The 20878-nt window shown below is 39.4% G+C and overlaps 1 protein-coding gene across 3 annotated transcripts in view; it reads right to left on the bottom strand.

Annotated features, from left to right (window-relative positions):
- TRPV2 (transient receptor potential cation channel subfamily V member 2) overlaps positions 1–20878 on the bottom strand; it is a 1022245-nt gene that overhangs the window by 200300 nt on the left and 801067 nt on the right. For all 3 annotated transcript variants that reach the window (XM_044054526.1, XM_044054527.1, XM_044054525.1), the window contains exon 12: positions 4580–4646. In XM_044054526.1, coding sequence (XP_043910461.1) covers positions 4580–4646 — 67 coding nt within the window. The remainder of the gene's footprint in view (positions 1–4579; positions 4647–20878) is intronic.

The raw sequence follows: 20878 nt of genomic DNA, 5'->3' as shown, positions 1-20878 counted from the left end.
CAATAGATATTTTTTATGAATTCCATGTGTGCTGTATATTTTTGTAATTGTTTTTTATATATATATTTTCATATTCCTAGAAGTGGGGAGTGAACCTAAACACTTTTATAGGGCAGTGATTGCTCAGGTTGTTTGGTAGGGTTTCAGGGTTATGATATTTGGAAGGATTAGATACAAATACCCAATCAACAAGAGTACTAGATGTGTGAGTTGTTTGTATGAGTAGATTGGGAGATTAGCCGTGTAAAGCCATATAAATCAATATGAGTATTAGGATTTGGATTACTGAGAGTTAACCAGTTAATGTTGACATCCCCAAGGAGGTTAATTTCATTAGGGATGTGTTGAGAAAAGTATGAAAGAATATTTTTGAGCAGAGGAATGTTGTCTCCTGGAGGAATATAGATGGCTGCTACTGTGACAGTGGTGTGGTCATTGATTTTAAGTTTAGCTGTCAGTAGTTCAGCAGGAGAAAAGGATGGGATCAGTTTCATAAGACTTGTAAGAGTGAGGTGGTTGGAGTAGAGGATGGCTATGCCACCCCCTTTTTTGTTTTGGCAATCTATGCAGAGTATATTATAACCAGGGAGGAGAATGTCTTTATCAGAGGTTTGAGGTTTTAGCTAAGTCTCTGTTAGGGTGATGACATCAGGTGTGTGGATGGCTATCCAGGCATGGATTTCACTAACTTTGTTTAGAGTACTATGGGCATTCATAGAGTAAAAGGAAATATGTTTGTTTGGAGAGGATGTGTTTATTAAGTAGGGAGAGGTAGAGTTATGCATGGTGGGGTGATGGATGGGCCCAGTATTTGGATATATGTCTCCTGACAGAAGCAGGGCTACATGAAGGTGGTAAAGTTTGAATTTAAGTGGGTTGTAGGTCAAGTACTTAGTCTTTGTTTTAGATGCTATAGAGTGAGGGGGAGGAATTTAGCTTTTAGGCTGAGGGATGTTCATGGAAAAGATAGATGAGGAGACTGTAATAGAGGACTGCAGAGATGAGAAGCAGTTAATATGGGGATTAGTGGGATCTCTATGGACAGGTGGTAATGGAGAAGTACAAGATGTAAGATAGAGGAGGAGAAGTAATGGAGGCAAGAGGAGAATATATAGGGTTGCAATAGCCATGGCCTAAGTTGAGGAAGTAGGATTGGGGTGGAGTGAGGAGTGGGTAAGGGACTAGGAAAAGTAAGTTGTTGGACCTGTTAGAGAGTTGAAGTAAATTTTAGGTGAAACAACCAGTAGGGGGAGTAGGAGATATGTAGGAAGGAGGATTTGCAGCAGGCTAAACTATGAAGTGATACGTAGGGGAGGGGTAAGGTATTTAGAATATTTTAACAAACAGGAAGGAGTGGCATTTGGGGTGGGAGGGATTAGGTGGTCAGGTACAAAGGAAATGATATGGGGGGTGGGTGGGAATACTTCATTGCAAGGTTTAAGTCTTTTTCAATGTTGGCTGTCAATGAGTTGTAGATTAGTGAATAGAATTCCTATTTCTACTTCCCATTTACAAGCTGAAAACCTGAATTATATCCAAGAGAGGTTGAAACATAGTTAGACTGGAAAAATGCAAATATGATTAATTAATGGGATACTTGTCTTCTTTGAAAGAGGAGGTTACAGTGTGAATCCAACAAGGCCGTACTGAGAAGCAGTCAGAAGAAGGGGCCATGAAGCAGTGTGAGTAACCAAGATTATCCATTATTCAAACTAAGGATGGAACCTTGCTGATAAGAAATCAGAGTCATTTGTCTAAAATGAATATGTCTGATAGTATGTTGGATTAAGGTTATGAGCTGCTTATATCTATTGTTTTGATTCTCCTAGCCTGCGTTTCTCTACTGTGTGACCCTGAGCATTCACTTAACCAAAGTGTGTGTTGGGGCATTTGAGAAACTGTGCCAGGCTCCTCTGCATGGTCTTTTGGACTGTATGCCTAATAACAGCTTATGAACCTATACCAGCTGTTGAACTGATAGAATGTGTTTGTGATACCACCAGTGATGAGGTATTTACTGCAGTGTCCAAAGAGATATCCAAAGAGGTTTCCCAAGAAACATCTCCTTCAGGATGTGAAAAGGAGAAGAGTACTCATCGGAGTCTAGAAAATCCTGATAGACCATGTTGCATGTAGTAGTTCCTAGCATATCAGCTTCTGAAGTACAGACTATAGACTTTCTCAAATATTCTAAGTCTGAAAGATTGCTCAAAAAGCCAGCTATACAGTCAGTGCAGAAGACCCCAAAGTTTTGACTGCATTAAGTAATATCAGAATGTGGAGCTATTGTAATAAGAGAAAGTTTTAGCTTTGAATCTAAAATTAAAAGAAAAGAGAAATGCTTGTTCTTAGAAGTGGTGTAAATTCTAAAAAGCCATTTAATACTGAAGAAAAAACAAAACACAATGCCTGACTTCAGACCTGGTAATTAAAAATGCAGTGCTCAGCTGTACAAATGCATTCTTCCCAGCATGTATAATGCACAGCCGCTCATTGTCATGACTCATGGATGTGGATCGTGGTAATGAGCAGTGATGTGCTGAAGACTGTCAGTGTCTGTGAATGGCACAGACGTGAGCACGAGGAATTACTGTGGGGTATGATAGTGCTATACAGTGAAATACAGAACAGCTGAACAGGTACATAGTAAGTTATAATATACCTTGCAAAGCAGTTACTAAGTAGTTGTGCTCCTCTGTCATACCTAAATGTGATTCTTGAAATACTTTCATTCATTGGGCATAATAGCGTAGCTCTGCCATCATACCCATTGAATGAAAGTGATTCTTCATGCACATATCTGTGCCATTCATAAGCACTGACAGCCTTCAGTACATCACTAGTTCATGACCATGATCCATGTCCTCAAATGGGGATCTGTTGCTGTGGAAGATCCCACTACCAGACAATGCCAGACACTTGGCAGTGTCACTATATGGTGGTGAGGAAGGGTGTGTTTTGGGTAGAAAGTTTGCTTCACTACAGGGGGCTCCACTGCCTAACACAAAAGGAGTTTGCATTTTTACTACCTTCCAAATCAGTTCTTTCTTCTTCATCTTTTTTTTAATTTAGGCAGAGCAGCACACCAGCAGGGAATGGGGATCAGTTTGCCCAAGTCGCTAATTGAACCATGGTAAGCTTTCTTGAGGTACACCACGGTGCAGCTTAACCATTTATAGGATTACCATGCTTTGCAGAAGTCTTGATCTCAGTGTTATTCTGGGAAGTAGTGAAGCAAAAATCCATTCAAGAATTCTTATTTGAATAAGACTTTTTCCACCAAGAGCAGGAAAACTTTCTTCTCAGACTACCCAGGGCCAAAAGAAAGTTAAATGACTAGTGAATGGCCGTGTAGTATATACTTGAGAGCTGATGAAATTCAAACCCAGGTCTTCACCTTCATAGTCCAATATCATAGCTACCACACTGCAGTGAAACATGACAGTAAATGATCATACAAAAGTCGTTGACTTGTCTGTGATAATGTACTATCTGGTCAAATGGATATCTAATAAATTTCTTTGATATGGTGTCATAATGTGTTACCTGTATATGCAGGAGTTTTGGATTTGCCTTAGGTAGTATGGTATGTTGTATGGCTAAGCAATATATTTTAGCATGTCTGTTGTGCCAAATGAAACACATTACCTGGATAGGCTTGTACATCAGAGGACAGGACAGTGGCAGACCATGGAGTTGCCAATGCATTTGCCCTTGGTACTAAAGCAGCATATCATTGACACCGTGTAAGTGAAACATTGAAGGGTTATAGGATCATAGGCCCTACAAGGTGCAACAGTTCAAAAATCATTAAATCCTTGCCTGCATGCATGTTTATATAGCACCTCCTGCCTTCACAAAGGTGTCAAAAGATAGGCTGGAGAAAAAGTTGTGGCTAGGACATTTCAACGATCAATTACTGTCAGTTATCAAGGTTCATTTTAAATATGGTAACATTTTCACTCTGTTTTGTCAAAGGATAGGATCATATGTGGTAGAAAGGCCGTGTCATTAGGCTGTTGGTAGTAATGGGATAGCAAGTCTTCTATTAATATGATAGTTTATTTTTCTGTGATGCAGCGGTTAGCATTGCTGCATCACAGCAAGAGGTTCTTCATTTCGATCCTTGGCTGGGATGCTTTCTGTGTGGAGTCTGCATGTCCTCCCTGTGGTCATGTGGGTTTCCTCCAGGTGCTCCAGTTTCCTCCCACATCCCAAAGACATGCTGTAGGTGGATTGGACTCTCTAAATTGGCCCTAGGCATGAGTGTGTGTGTGTGTGCCTTCTGTGGAAGGTTGGGTGCCGGGCTGGCAACTTGACACCGTAAAAACTCTACTGCCAATCATGAGCGGACAGGTGATCTGCTGTGGCGACCCCTAATCAAGAAAAAGCTGAAAGAAGAAGAAGTGGGGGACAACACTTGGAGAAAGCAGTTTGTTAAGGTATTACAGGAGAACAAATGGAGTTGATTATACATAAAATAAATGGCATAGAAGGGGAATGGAATAACCTGATGCTGTTGAATTTCAGCTTACTTATTCCAGTTCAAAGTAAAACAAAGAAAAAAAACTTGAATTACCTACTGCAAATCCAAATAGAAATACAGCATAGACGAGCAGGAAGCGTACTATATCTCTCAGAATCATCTGCAAAAGAAAACCAAAATTTAATTTAGAAAATATTACATTTATTATAAATTAATTAAATAGTGCACATGGAGTATTTTTTCTGTTTTAATAATATTTGCGTTGATAAACTGCCAGGTTAATTTTGCTGCTGTCATTGTGGATGCTTTCCCTTTTGACTTGTTATTGAATGGCATTTAGGGAGATGCTAGAAATCAGCTTGGGAAGGGGTAAGTCAAAGGTGCCAGTAGCAATCTGCATTCCCATTAGATGGGAAAACATGAGCATCTTGTAGGAGTAGGAAAAGATGCAGCACTTAAGGCCACTGTGCTAATGGTCTTCAGTCTAGAGCTAGAATGGTGGTGTGCATTGGGCACTGAACTAATACTCTAGAGACACTGCATTACTTTCCTAGATACTACTGTATGCTTGCAGTTTCTTTGGGGTGGAGGGTGGGAGTAGGTGATTCCACAGAAAAATGAAATGCTTCAAATATTGGATAAGTGGCAGAGAACTGTCACATTTCTTCCTGATTGATCTTGTCCTCTAAGATTCTAAAAAAAATGTGGCTTTTGCATAAATGGAGTCATATGTAGTAGCATCAAGGAAAATACACTTGCCTGAAGAACTTACCACATCAGTAGATGTTTGAATTTTTTTCTTTCTTTTCAGTGTTTATCAGAGTTGCATAGTCCAGTTCCATGAGCAGCATGCTGGATTGACTTTGTTCTTCCATGAAAAATAATGATGTACAACCAAGGCAGCTCTAATTGTCTGCTTGAGTGATGCCCACAGGAATAACCCCTCCCCTTTGGGCCTAAAATGCCCGATTCATAAGCTAAGTAAGAAGCCAAATTCTCTTGAATTTTTATCAAATGGCAGAAATATCATATGCATCACTGAAGCTTCTGTTACCATTACTTATGATATTCTGGTCTGTATGACTTCCATAGTTTACACTGGTAGATACAACAGTTGCCATCCCATTGTTAAAACATCACTCTGTCTGACTGACACCAAACTCTGTTAACACAGCCCTCTAGGGTGTTTATCTGTGGGCACCGATCAACATACATAGTGTAAAATTCTACAGCCATTACCTTTTGTTTTCTGCTCTTTGAACCTTTTCTAGGCAAAACACTAATCTACAACACTGTTATGGTGGATGATCACGAACTTGATAATGATCTTAAGGATTCAGTCACCATTCTTATGACTCAGCCATGACCCACTTTTATCCTGACTTTCGGACCTTTTCCTGGCAAGAAATGAATCCATGATAAACAGGGTTGACCATATCAACACAACACATTCTCTCTGTCCAGCACACACCAATAACAATAACACTGTGTAGAATATTGCTATGGGGATGGGAAGAGAATTTATTGTGAAGACAAGGACAATTCAGTCATCTATATTATGGCAAACACTTTACACAATTATAATAATTTTTTGGCCAGAATACAAAGTTGTGCATCAAAAACCAGGAAAAAGCTCCAGCAAAGGATGTTGTCCAAAATGTTGAATGCAAACTCACTGAAATGCTGTTTGTTTGAGTTTTTTCCTTGCAAAGGTTGCAGTATTTCTTGGAGTTTTTGCAGGATAAGTCTGTACTCCCAGCCTATTTACTTAGTTAAAAATCTTCCAAATTGTGCCAGTTTTGCAAATGGAGCAGACTCAACAAAATGGTAATTCAGTGAGTTTTCCCTCAGCTGAAAATATTGTACCCTAAGCAAGCATCCTTTGGACAGCTTTCAAATAAATCCACTTCCAGCCTCAGAAACAAGATCCATTTAGTAAAGCTTTGTAAAGACATGGACTGTGGAGTACACTGTTTCACAATTAGCAGCTGAATAGATTCTTAGGGAAAAACATAACAGTGGCCACTGCTCTACTTGTAGAATGGGGCCCTGACGACTCCCTGAAATTGTTTACTTAAGGAAATATCTGAACAATCCTATATAACTATCAATCAAGTTTGAACTAATTTATTTACACACCTGATTCTCAGCTTACTTGGTGAAAAGGAAACACAGAGTTGATCTGCTTTCAGAAATAATGCACAAATTTGCTTTTCAGAGTTCCTCATATTTAGAATTTGCTGCCTTGATGTTCATTATGACAGAAAGAATGGACCTTGGTGTTTTGGTTTAAGACAGTGTCTGCATGGCCTTAGGCACAAAAGAATGACTAGTAGAAACAGCCACCCTATCTTTATGAAAGACTATACAAGATTCTGAATGCTTAACAGCTTGAATTTCAGATACCCTTCTAACTAAAGTGATTAAAAACCAGAAAGAGTTTCTTCCTTATAGGAAGTTTTGATAAAATCAAATTCAGTGATGCAAAAGGGGATTTTTATCAAGGATTGTAAGACTGCTAGAACTACAGGTACTGGAAAGTGTGCCTTGAACAACAAAGCAGACCAGAAAAAAACTGGACCAGGAGGTAACTGATGGATCCTTATTAGATCTGCATTTATTCAAGATTTATATTGCTGATTTGTACAACCAGTAGCTGTACGCGTACCAAGTGCACAGAAGTATACTGAAGATGTAATAAGCTTAGTTTCTCTGGGTGGGTGGGTAGGTGGGGGGTCCCTATTAAATTGCCGAACATTTCAAAGTTTGAATGTCATATGGTCGACACCATAAGATCAAACTTTGAAAAGTTCGAAGGTGAAAGGCAATGGCTCCGTACACGCAGAATGGGAAAATTTCCCTTTTCTGCACTAAAGTGCGGTCTCGGAGTTGTAAGTTTTTTTTTTACTTTGTTATTATATATTCGAGGTTTCAACATATGAGGTTCGAAATTTTGAAGCTTTGAATATATAATATAGACCCTCTCTGGGTATATGAGCCATTGTAAAATGCAGGGGCCACTGGACAGATTAGACAATAGCCCAACTGAAAACAAGAAGTGAAAGTCTGCAAGTGTTGTTTTATGGGGCAACAGAATACCAGGTACTCATCTATGGGAAGGTAAAATGCTAAAGTTGTCAGTGAATATAGTGATTAGAGAACTTTGACTGACATTCATGCTGATAAATTATGCATGCAAGCAAAAAGGAAAGTAGGGTTAGGCAAAACTCTACATAATTGTCAGTGGGTATGGCAACTTAATAATTTTGACTGGAGTCTACATTTAAAATAACTACCATATAAAGTATGTATGACTATAAAAGGAAGAAAATGTAATAGGAATAGGAAAGCATACTAAATTATGTGGATTGCTGGATTTGCTCCTGATTGTTTGCTACTTCCTTTTGGATTTTGTCATTTATTTGTATTTATTAAAGCAAATGTAAATGTTTTATACATTCTGTAATTTTGAGTGCTTAGAGATGTATTGAAGTGTACTCTTGACTGCAGCATTGAGATGAAATTAGATTACAAAGCAACCTCGTGATGGATGGAGACATCCATCCTAACCCTGGCCCAACTACACCTGGCAGCTCCAGCTGGAATACTACTATTCCCACTAATTTACACACTTTAAACAGACCTCCTAACTCTCTCTTGGTCAGTTGCCTCAATATTAGAAGCATAAATAATAAGGTCCACCAACTTCATGCTCTCTTAGATGTGCATTCTCCAGATATATTATGCCTTACCGAAACCTGGCTAAAACCATCAACAACAGACAATGAGGTAATACCGCCAGCCTATAATATACTAAGACTTGACCGTACCACTAAGAAGGGAGGTGGGGTAGCTGTTTTATATAAAAATATGCTCCAACTGACCACTGACTCCCCACAACCACCCCAAGCTGATAATGCCAAAATCCTTATCACTATGCTACAAATTAACAAAAGCAAATGTATAAATATCGTCTGTCTTTACATTCCCCCAGGTAATAATGTAAATACCCTAAAGGATATCCTATATTGGCTGTCAGGTAACTACCTCCAAGAAACCATAGTTCTTGGTGACTTCAACATTGACTGGAACAACTGTTCCTCAGAACCCCCTACTATCCATGTAAACCTATACGGGATTACACAGATCATATCCTCCCCAACTAGGATCAGTAAACCCAAAAACAAGGAAAGTATCCTAGATTGGATACTCATTAATAATCATCCCCATATGTACAGAGCGTGGACCCTGCCTGATGATATTAGTGACTACTATCTTACCTATCTAATTAGGCACAAGACTGGCATCCCCAGCCTAACCACTTATAAAACAGTAAGGCACAACAAGAACTTTAACTCCACTAACTTCCAAAATGAACTCAAATTATGTAATTGGTCAGTCTTAAAACAACTACCACTTGAGGAAGCGGTAACATACTTTAAACCAAATTCCTAGCCGTCCTTGATTGCCATGGACCACCTCATTCTGTTAGAACTAAAACAAAAGTTGCTTCGTGGCTTTCAAAAGAAACCAGACAAAAATTAGAAACAAGGCATGGTCCACTTGGTGTACCACACAAAAGCCCCTACAGATCAACTTAGATACAGACAGCTAAGGAATGACACAAAAAGATCCATTATGTTAGACACAAAAACTTCTACTGCCATCTACAACATAAACACCAAAACAAACGTCAAAAGTTTTGGGCAGGTAATAATAAACTTCTCCATCCAGGCCAGTCCACCACTCCCACTCCCTCAGCTACTAATCAAAAACCTTCAGAAGAAGTTGCCAATACCTTTAATTGCTTCTTTCCAGAAACTATCCAATCCCTACCTAACCAACTATCTCCTGGTTGCCCAAATCCAACTACTACCATGCCCAGATCCCAACTCTCCTTTCACTTTCAAACAGTCTCCATGTCACTTATCAGCACCCTAATTAAGAAATTAAAACCAACCACACTAGCTGCGGATCTAATCCCTGCAGAGTTTCTACAAAAAGCTACAGACGCCATAGCATAACCCATCTCCATCCTGATTAATAGAACTATATCAGGATGCTCCATTCCTTCTGTCTGGAAGATATCCCATGTTATTCCACTCCATAAGTGGGGCAACTCCATTGAAGTGTCAAATTACAGACCCATAGCTATTCTGTCACCTCTGGCTAAAATTATGTGTCCAAAAACAACTACTGTGCTATCTAATCCAGAACAATCTCTTGGCTAACTCTCAGCATGGCTTCAGACCATTCCACAGCACCTCCTCTGCCCCCCTCTCCTTTGCAAATTTCATAAACCAAAACTGAAACTATAATATACTTTCTTCTGCCCTCTTTCTCGATCTCTCCAAAGTCTTTGACATGGTAAACAACCAACTGCTCATTCACATGCTGAAATCCTTTTCCCTAGACAATTAGGCTATCCAATGTTTCCAATCTTATCTGAGGGGTAGACAACAGGCTGTCCTGTGGCATGAAAAATTATCTACCCTTCTACCTATCACCCTTGGAGTCCTCCAGGGCTCCATATTGGGACCCCTTCTATTTTCTCTCTTTATAAATGACTTATACATGGTCATCCCAAATGCAACGTGTATTCAATATGTGGATGATTCCACTTTAATTTGCTCAGTCACCTTCCCCATTGATCTGCAAACTTTAACCCAAAATGCTTTCAATACTTTAGAAGATTGGCTCCTTAATCATTGGCTCATATTAAAATTCTAACAAAACAAAGCTGCTGCTGTTTTTCCCCCCACTCATACGTCTTCCTTACCAACCTTTACTCTAAAATCTAACAACGGCACCTGTATTTCCCCAGATCCCTCTACCAAACTCCTAGGTGTAATAGTAGACAATAACCTTAAGTTTGACATGCATATTAATAACACTATTAAAACAGTTAATAAAAACCTGGCTCGCTATACAAAATCAAACCCTTCCTAACACCACCAGCCAGGACTGTTATTGCTCACACGCATCTTCTCTCCATCTTCCTTTATGCCTCCCCTTTATTCACAAACTTGAGTAAAACTGACCTTAACAAACTCTCAAGCTGCTATAATCACACTGCTAGATTTGCTACGGGAACAGCATACAGAACACACCACTCTCTTAACCTAAATCTTCTAGGGTGGCTTGAATTACCCAGCCTACTTCAATACAACCAACTAATAGTTGCATATAAGATTCTCTACCAGCCTGAAAACATGCCTGTACTTAAAAACCTTACCACCCACTATAGTAACCCCAGGATTCTTCATTCATCTAATAGGCTGCTAGTACAAACATTCAAAACCAGCAACCTAGCTGGGATGCCAACTCTGTTGGCAAAACTTGGAACTCACTTCCTGCTGACCTTACTTCAGCACCCTCAATAATCCTTTTCAAAAACAGTCTTAAACAATACTTTAAAACGTGTTGGCTATGCCCCTGTTCTAGACCTGACTAAACCCTAACCTAAGACCATGTGCTTCCCTATAACTTTGTGCTTTTTACCTCACTTAGAATGCATGTCTACTGTTAGACTATAACCTACGTGTTTCCCAATATGAGTGATTGTATGTATTTTTGCTTTTAATGTATGGTAATACTCATATGAATTTGTTAATTTGTGATGAACACGTACAATTGAAATGTCGTTGTATGTATGTTTGGAGCTTTTCTCCCCGGGCCTCCAGTGAAAAGGAATATGTATCCAGTCGGATTACCCCGGTCAACAAATGTAAAATAAATAAAAATAAAATAAAATGTTGAGCAATAACTGAGAAAAAGTAAAGGGGAGTAGTAACAGATAATTCTTGCAGCTCATGCAGGTTAACTTTTTATTGCCTCTTATAAAAATACTAACGGGATTATACCATATGTGAATTTTAACTGCTCCGCAGTCTTTTCCTTCTTTCTGTAATGACTAATCCAACCGCAAAGAAACAATACAGACACGTTACAGTTCCGCTACTGGCAGGTCTAGATTGGAGTATTCCCTGCCTGAATGATTACACTACAGTAACATTATATTATAATGCTACTACCAACTTTTCTTAGCACATAATGCTTCTACCAAGTTTTCTTAGCACAAACATCACACTGCACAAAAGATTTATAAATTATAATTAGTGAATGAAAACAGAATAAAAGACAGAAACACATGCCCATAATAATAATGCCTTACAAGTAATGTTTCTATAAGAGTACTGGATTCATTTGTCACATCTTAACATGTCTAAGTTAATACAGGGGATTCTGTTAGCTGCTTACACATACAGATCATAACCACTGTAGATTTGGTAGACAATAACATTTCCAGAAAAGGATGGTGAAACAAAGCTTTGTATTTCCTTTTCATTGTACAACAATATGTCATTTTAGTGTTGAGATGCTTTAAGTACACAATATTTAGAATATTTTGTTTCTTTTTTATATTTTGCCTCCCATAGGACTCAAGTCAATTTTTCAGAGCCATCCAGGCAGCCATCATTTAGGCATTATCCTCACTGGCATTCTGGCAATGGTGACTTTTTGTTTATTATTGGCTTAACCCCCTCCACTGAGAAGGAAGATATACAACTGTCACCATGGAGGAACAGACCATAGCTATGCCTTCCCCCATGCACCTGAATACTCTCATGCAGTTGCCTGAAGAAGGCTACAGCCAGTCAGTGACTTGGTGCGCCACAGGCTCAACCCCAGGCCATGGGGCTGTGTTCTTTTTCTAAAGGATTACTACAGCCTGTGACTGACTCCACAACCCTCTTCCTAGGATGGGTACACCCAGCTCTGCTACCATCTCTGTCAAGCAAATAATCAAACTTGGGTTACCTGGGGTGTAGTCAGGGCTTCATCCCTCTACACCACTGTGCTGGCCACAATATTTAGAAAATTTTAATATGTTTGTGCATTTAACAGCTTCGAACACATTTCCCTCCCAACCTTGTGGGGCAAAATATCTTGCTTGGTAAGTATGATGACATTTATAATACACAGCTTGTAAAGTACTTGGGCATATTTTTAATAACAGGATTTAGGTAGTGAGTTAGTATACATTGTTTATACTGTAACTGTATTGTACCATTCTCTCAAAGACCTCCTTATTTAAATAAGTTACTACCCCTGCCATTACATTTGTTGTTTATTATGTAGATGCTCTTTCAGTCAAATCATACCTCACAACTGTACAGATTTTCACAGAATGTCCAGATTTTTGTCTCATATTTCCAGTTTGTTCCTCATAACATTCTCATTTTCTGGGAAATCATTGACAAAACATTAAGAACTGAAGTCAGATAATAATGACAGCAATTTGAGTTTCAGACTTCATACCTTTCAGAAAAACCTGTTAATCAACTTTCTACACTTGTAAGGGCAATATTTAAAAATTGTCCCTATTCCAGGCCTTTGTTCCCTCATTATTTATATTTTTGTCCAGACTTCTTGCTCTAAGAGGTTGAGATGTACGAGTCAAATTTATTTCTGACTTAAAACATCTGACTCCTACTCATCTTTGTCTTAGGTTAGCAGAAAACTAACCTTGCTTTGATGGCTTTCCTAACATGTCATCCAGATAACAGCAATATCTGCAATGCTTAATAAAATGCCAGGTAACAGTTGACTTTGCATATACAAAACCTCTAAAATCAGAATGTCAAGATGGAATTTACATGTTGGTATGGTGGGCAATGTTGCCACCTGTTGGCTGACTGATGAATAATAGTTAGTTCTAACCTGCCACTGTGTTTGTGGATTAAAATATTTGGAAAACATTTGAAATGCATTTATTCCTACAAACTATACCTGCAAGCTGTCTACTGTGAGCTACTTCTGGATTACAGTTCATGGCAAAAAAAAATTTGCCAAGTTCAGTTATCCTTCCTGATAAAAGAAGGGGTGGCAGGGTTGTGACATTTAAGTGTGTGCCTGACGGTTAACTTCAGCTCCTACTGAACCTTTATCATTCAATGTGCAGGGCTGAATCAGAAGCAAACACTAACCACATGCAACATACAAAAGAATGCATTATCATATCACCCACCCAATTTGTTTCTCCTCCCCTGGGAACTAGAAAAAAATAGAAAAATCATTATTATTTGTATATTAAGAACACGTGATATGGCTCTTACAATATACATGCATAATCATTAAATGTTTTACTTCTTAAATAAAGAAACATCCTTTAATTTCTTGCTTATCTTTTTATCTCTCCATGCCTACAACATTTTTTATTTTAATTTAAAAAAATACACAGTACTTGTTCCACAGGGCTTCACACGATACCTGCTAACACAGCATTACACCATTTCTAAATCCTGTTTTTCAGCTTCATCTACTAATACTTCTTCTTGAATATTAACTCCCTCTCAGCTCCTACCCCAGTCAAGTATCACTTATTGTCTTTCTTTCTCTATCTCCCATTCTTCCTCTTCCTGCACCCTATACACTCTGATCCTTCTCAGGGATGAACTACACATATACAACATACATATATATATATATATATATATATATATATATATATATATATATATATATATATATATAAAATATACCATCTGCAAACTGCACATGCTCTGACATATTACCTCAGAGCACGCCAAACAAAATACATGCTTCTGCTCCCTGCTAATGAAATATAACTACCCTGAAATCACACAATGAAGAGGAAACGCTATATTTCCCAATCTCATTGTTAAGTGATAAGCTTTCTGTCAACCAAATTAATTAGGTAGGAAAGCTGACAACAAGATACACACACACACACACACACACACACACACACACACACACACACACACACACACAAAGCAGATGACTGACAGTTGTGCAAAATTTACAGTTGCCAGAGTTGGGTAATATGCCTCTTCCTCATGGAATGTGAAATCTCAGAGTTAGTATATATAATTAGCAGTGGTGGTAAGGCTTTTACTTTGCATTTAGAGAGGATTTCCCTTGCACGTACATAAATGTTTGTGTTGTCGGCATTCAGGTGTTTCGATCATAGCAAGTACACCCATATATACACACACACACACACACACACACACACACACACACATATATATATATATATATATATATATATATATATATATATATATATAGTTATGTTATGTATGATTGAACATATTTAATGCTGAACTGCAAGCATCAACAAAATATTTATTTTATTTTACATTTGTTTACCAGGATGGCCCATCTTCAGCGGAGGCCCGGGAAGAAAAAAATCCAGTCTAAGCTTACACACAAATTATCACAATAAGTAATATAATTTATAAACAAAATTGACAAAAAATGAGTGTTAACACATTTAGAAACATACATAATTTTAATAAACTAAATATCGAACTAAAAAAATTAAAAAACAGAAACTATTTCTTCTACTAGTCTAAATGCTAAACCCCCATAACACTAGACTAAAATTCATCTGAATAGTAGCAGTGCTACACAAAAGTTTTTTTTAAGGTAAGGTGTTGGGTTAGGGTTGGAGGAAGAGGTAGTGTTAGGGTTAGGGTGAGCACCCATTACTATGGTGGGCCCCCCTGCAGCACCTCAGTAACGGGTGCTAATCCTAACCCTAATGCTGCCCATTCCCCCAACCCTAAACCTATATATTACCTTAATTAAAACCTTTCCAAAACACTGCCAGTACACAAGACACACTCGGACACAGAAGCATGCACAAACACAATAACAGTACTACATCTATCCCCTTACCTAAGCCTTACCTTAACACACACACAAACACTCTAACGCCCTATAACCCTTTTCACCTGTTTCAGTGAAACACGCTGTTGAAATTTGGACCACTTGGTTATCTATACCATAGACAATAAATGCCACCCCTGCAACTGTCAACTAAACACATTCGAAAAAACACACACATATATGTGTGTGTGTGTGTGTGTGTGTGTGTGTGTGTGTGTGTGTGTGTGTGTGTGTGTGTGTGTGTGTATGGCAATTGCCTAAATAGCATAAATATCAACAGAACAAAACATTGACAGGAAAAACACCTGCTGTTCAAAATATTTACTCTCAAAAATACCTAAATACAAAATTTTGACAAAATTTAAGTTATACCAGGGAAGGGTATATGCCATTTCCCCACTGCTGTGTGACCTCAGAGTTGGTATATATAATTATCAGGGGGTTGTGGTGGGTACAGGGGCTTACCCCATTGCAAAAACAGTGAGCTGGGATGTGGTGAGGTTTTGTCAATATTTCGTGTTTAGACATTTTTGACTGTTGTCGCTTGTTCCTCTAAATACAGATGACAAGCAGGTATGGTATTTCGTTTATATGTTTTATTACAAAGAAACACATCAGGATGGATAGCAGCACCATAAAATAGAAACAAAGTGACTAACACAGACCTTACATACATTCTAGCTTACATCTCAACAGCTTACTACAAAATGGCAGTTAGGCTCGCACATGCTCAGTACTTATACACTTGTGCAAGATCTTGGATAGATTCTTAAAGATATATACACACACATTGATCTACAACTGTCAAATTTGTTATTCAGGCAATTGCCATACACCCGTGTGTGTGTGTGTGTGTGTGTGTGTGTGTGTGTGTGTGTGTGTGTGTGTATATACATATATATATATATATATATATATATATATATATATGTATATATATATATATATATATATATATATATATATATATATATATATATATATATATATATAGGTTCATAGGTTCATACTAGGCTATCTGCCCTAGGGCATTTATAAGCCTAGCCAGAATGTGTTTGGCTTTTGCCACCCATTTTAAATTTATTTTGCTATGCTTTTCGAGTTAGTATACTGTGCCTCTGTCTAACAGTGACACAGAAGTGATACCCGGGGTAACCTACGATCTCCCATCCACTCATCAAGATTCCTCTTGAAGAGAGTCAGTGAGGGACTCTGCCTAACCTGGACTGGGATTTTATTCCAGAGTGAAGGGAGCCTCTGGGTTATGAATCTGTCCCTCCAGCATGTCCTATTTATTTCAGTGCTGAGGTTCAAGTCTCTCGGTAGCGTAGCTCGATGGGATTTGGATTTTCTGAGGTGCAGCATGTCCATTAATTCCGGGTTGGACATGGCTTTATACGTCAGGCACAGATCGCCTCTGAACAGGCGGTATGCCACTGAGTAGAGCTGGAGTTTCTTTAACCGGGCAGCATATGGCATCTGTTTGAGGCTTTGATCCTCTTGGTGAGGTACTTTTGGGGTCTTTCCAGTTGCTGCAGGTGTCTGGTAAGGTACATCCCAATAGGGGCATTGTACTCAATTTTGGGCCTGATGAGGGATGAGTAAAGAGGCACGATGACCTCCCCTGATCTAGATGTGAATCCCTTCATGATTAGGTGGGCTATATAAAATGTTTTTCTAACCACTTTGGCCACGCGGTTGTCAAATGAGAGATTGCTATCAACTTGGGTCCCCAGGTCTCTAATTACTTCTTCTGTACTTAATGGATTACCACCTATGTGGTAATTTGTGGGCACTTTGCTTTTGCCAAAGGGGATGACTATACACTTTTTGGCATTTAGCTTGAGGCCATGGCTCTGGCACCAGTTGTCTGTTTCTATGAGGCCCTTTTGGAGGATGCTTGTGTCGGCTGGAGAGTCGATTATGGCACCCAGTTTGCAGTCATCTGAACATGGTCAGCCACAGTCCTTCCGTGTTGGCCTGTACCTCCGAGAAATATATACCGAACAAGAGAGGTCCCAGGACTGAGCCTTGTGGGACACCACTTGTAACTGGTTTGGAGTCTGACATGGCTCCAGCAATTCTAACCATGTGGATTCTGTCCTTGAGCCAGTTTGCAATCCATCTAGTGACATAGGGGTTTATATTTAAGCTGGTGAGCTTATCTATAATGCCTGAGTGGGGTATTGTATCGAAGGCTTTATGAGGTCCAGGTAGGCTGTGTGGACCACCTTCCCCTCGTCAATCGCCTTGGTGACTGTTTCAAAGAAATCAACCAGGTTTAAGAGGCAGGATCTGCCCTTAACAAAGCCGAACTGGATAGGATCCAGTGTCTGTGTAGGTCCCCAATATCTTTATTTATGAGGTCCATGATGATCCTTTCCATAGCTTTACAGACCAAGCTAGTCAGGCTTATGGGGCGATAGTTTCCAGGATCCGTTGAGGCACCACCTTTATGGAGAGGGACCACTGTTGCTGTACGCCACTCTTTGGGCATATATCCTGTAGTAAGGCTGAGATTGAACAGTAGTTTTATGTTTGGGTTTAGCTCTTCTTGGAGTTCATGTAGGACGCAGCCCAGGACACCGTCTGGTCCCACTGATGCTGTGTTTTTGGCTTTGGAGAGGGCGGCTCTTACCTGAGCATCTGAGATGTCAAGGGGGCAGCACTGTGCTGGGATAGATATTTGCCCTTTTGGTGGGGAGGGGGGGGGAGTTTGTGCTGAACCTGTCAGCTAGGATGTTGGCAATGTCTGTGGGTTCAGTGTATTTTTTGTCATTTTGGACTAATTCTGAGCATATCTGGGAATTACCACCCAGGTTCCTAACATAACTAAAGAAAGCCTTGTGATTATCCTTAGTGTCCTGTGCAATTTTTCTCTCGAAGCAGGCCTTAGACAATTTTATGAGTGCCCGTAGTTTTTTGCTAATACTGATCAGTGATGCCTTCCTTTTTGGGGATTTTGCTCTATCATTTAGTAGCTTCCTCCTTCTATTATATAGTTTGTTTATGGCTGGGGTCCACCAGACAGGACGTCTGCCTTTGGAGGATTGGGTCTTGGTTTTATTTGGGATCGTGATGATCCATGCATTCCTGAAGGTGTTCATAGAATGTGTTTATAAAGGATTCTGCGGTCTGGGCTGTATTTTCCACAGGCCTGGGGGCTTTGAAGGATTCCACCTCGGTTTTGAGGAGTGTGAAATTTGCTTTAGAGAAGTTTTTCACTGTGGTTTTCTGGGCAGGAGGTGGGGTCGGGATGTGAATATCCAGTGAGATTAGTTTATGGTCTGATCTTACCAGTGAGGGATACACTTCTGGTCTGGAGCATAGAGTCCCCATGTTGGTGATGATCAGGTCCAGTATGTTTTCCCCTCTTGTGGGAGTGGTAACAAGTTGTTCCATAGCATTTGAGTTTATAAATTCTAGGAACCTTTGGGTTAGGGTGTTGGAGCTAGAGTAATGCTCCCAGTCTATGTTTGGGTAGTTGAAGTCACCCAATATAATGGTGTTTGGAGAGACCTTCATATTTACCAGTGTTCTCAGGAAGGCCGAGTGGGGTTCCTGGATTTGGGAGGGTGGTCTGTAGCAGGTTATAAACTGGAAGGCAGTTTTACCCACTGTTAGTTGAACATGGATAGTCTCTGATGCTTCGTGCTTTGCCACCAACCTGGAGGTGTGGGTATCTTTGATGAATATCGATACTCCCCCTCCTTTTGTAGTTCGGTCCAAGTTTTGGGGCTGAAAATCATGGTATGAGGTATAACCTGGTAGTGCTGGGGTGCTGTCGGGAGCCCTGAACCAGGTTTCTGTTACTGCACAGATATCGATGTTCTCCATGCTAAGGAGAGTTTTGAGTATGTGCATTTTGAGGTTTAGACTTCTGGCGTTGAGTAGCATTACTCTTAGTTTCTTATCCCTTGTGATACCTATTGAGGTGGGTTTGTCTTTTGAGCCTTGCCTAAAAAAGGCACTATGGGGGTAGCAAGAGCCTTTGCCAATATCCGAAAGCCCAGGGGTGACAGGTGCAAGCCGTCCCTAGCGAAGCATCATGGCTTGTCGAGCATATCATCCCAAGCTGACAGGCTTTGGATCCCCTTTGAATGACACCAGTACTTAAGCCAATTGTTGAAATTGATCATCTTGTCTTCATATTGTGGCATCATTCTTGGTGAGGTTAAGATGCTACTCAAGGTCAGGGTTATACCGGCCTGGGCTACATGCTCAGAGAGCTCCTTTATGTCTCTTTTCATGTAGTCCAGGGAGGTACGTCTCAGGTCATTCACACCAGCATGGACAATGACTGAGTCATATTTGTACTTGACTTGGAGTGACCTGAGTGCTTGTGTTATGTGGCGGATCCTAGCGCCCGACAGGCTGTTCACCGTGACCCTCTCCTTGTTCAGCCTGGTGAGCGGGACGTCAGTGTGCCTGACGATAGAGTCACCTATTACAAATGTATCAGGTGTGTTGTTTAGTCTTAAGGGCTGTGACTGTTCGGCACACTGGCTTTGTGAGATATGTGTTGCACGTGTTTTGTTTTGGGGTAGCGGTTGCTTGGGTGTCTGTTTTGGAGGTCTCTGCTGCTTAGGCAGATCTTTATTTAGAGCATCCGAGTATGTTTTTGTGTGATTATGTGTTTGGTTTGCTGTCGTGGTAGGCCTATGTGAGACTGGAATTGTAGTGAGTGTGGTTTCCTTCTCCTCCTGACTGGTTATGCCAGTACTGAGTTCTGAGAGCTTAGCCTCCAGTTTGGCTATATGGTTGCATCTCTCACATGTGTTGGAATTTGTTGGGAGGAGGAGAGGGTTGTCTGTGTACATGAGGCAGTTGTAACATTGCCTCAAGATTCCCACATTCAACAGCTGGACCGGAGAGGAGATTGACAACTGACCTTTGGACATGCTAGAATAATATTGGGAATTCCTTAATAATTGAAAACAAGGGCCAGTGGGGAGTGAGGGTGTAGTGCTTTTAATTTTTAGTGCTGACTTATATAATTGCTTTAGTGAGCAAGTGCCAGGTAACTTAAGTGCAATGTGTTACAGGTAACTTAAATGCAAAAACGACAAACAGTAACTTTCTTTCAAGTGAAACAAGGAACTAAGTACAGTAAGCAATGCAGATATCACTAGTGATCCACAGAAGCGCTGAGAAGTCAGATATTAGGTGGAATTAGCATTCCAGGGAAATAACAAGCAAACAAACAACAAGCATATAAACAAAGCTAGATTCAGCAGGCCTGGATCTAGTCTATGCTACAGCAAACAAGGTGTACCAATTTCAGTAAGATACAGTTCAAATATTCAGGCACTATAAACCTTTAACCAGAAATTCCCAGCTCAGAAGGGCAGAGTCCAGCCTCTTCTCCCACAAAGTGCAGACCACGAACCTCCTTAATGTAAAATAACTGGCCTGAAGCCCAAGTGCTATATATATATATATATATATATATATATATATATATATATATATATATCTATATATATTTTATATAGATATATATATATATATATATATATATATATATATATGTGTGTGTGTTTGTATGTGTGTGCGTACATTTTTGGATTTTATATATATATATATATATATATATATATATATATATATATATATATATATATATACCTATATATTTATATGTATATATATATATATATATATATATATATATATATATATATATATAAA

Source organism: Protopterus annectens, chromosome 13.part0, assembly GCF_019279795.1.
Source record: "Protopterus annectens isolate FY-2018-M chromosome 13.part0, PAN1.0, whole genome shotgun sequence".
Taxonomy (NCBI): domain Eukaryota; kingdom Metazoa; phylum Chordata; order Ceratodontiformes; family Protopteridae; genus Protopterus; species Protopterus annectens.
The sequence above is the reverse complement of the archived record's forward strand: the minus strand, read 5'-3'. Positions and strand labels throughout refer to the sequence as shown.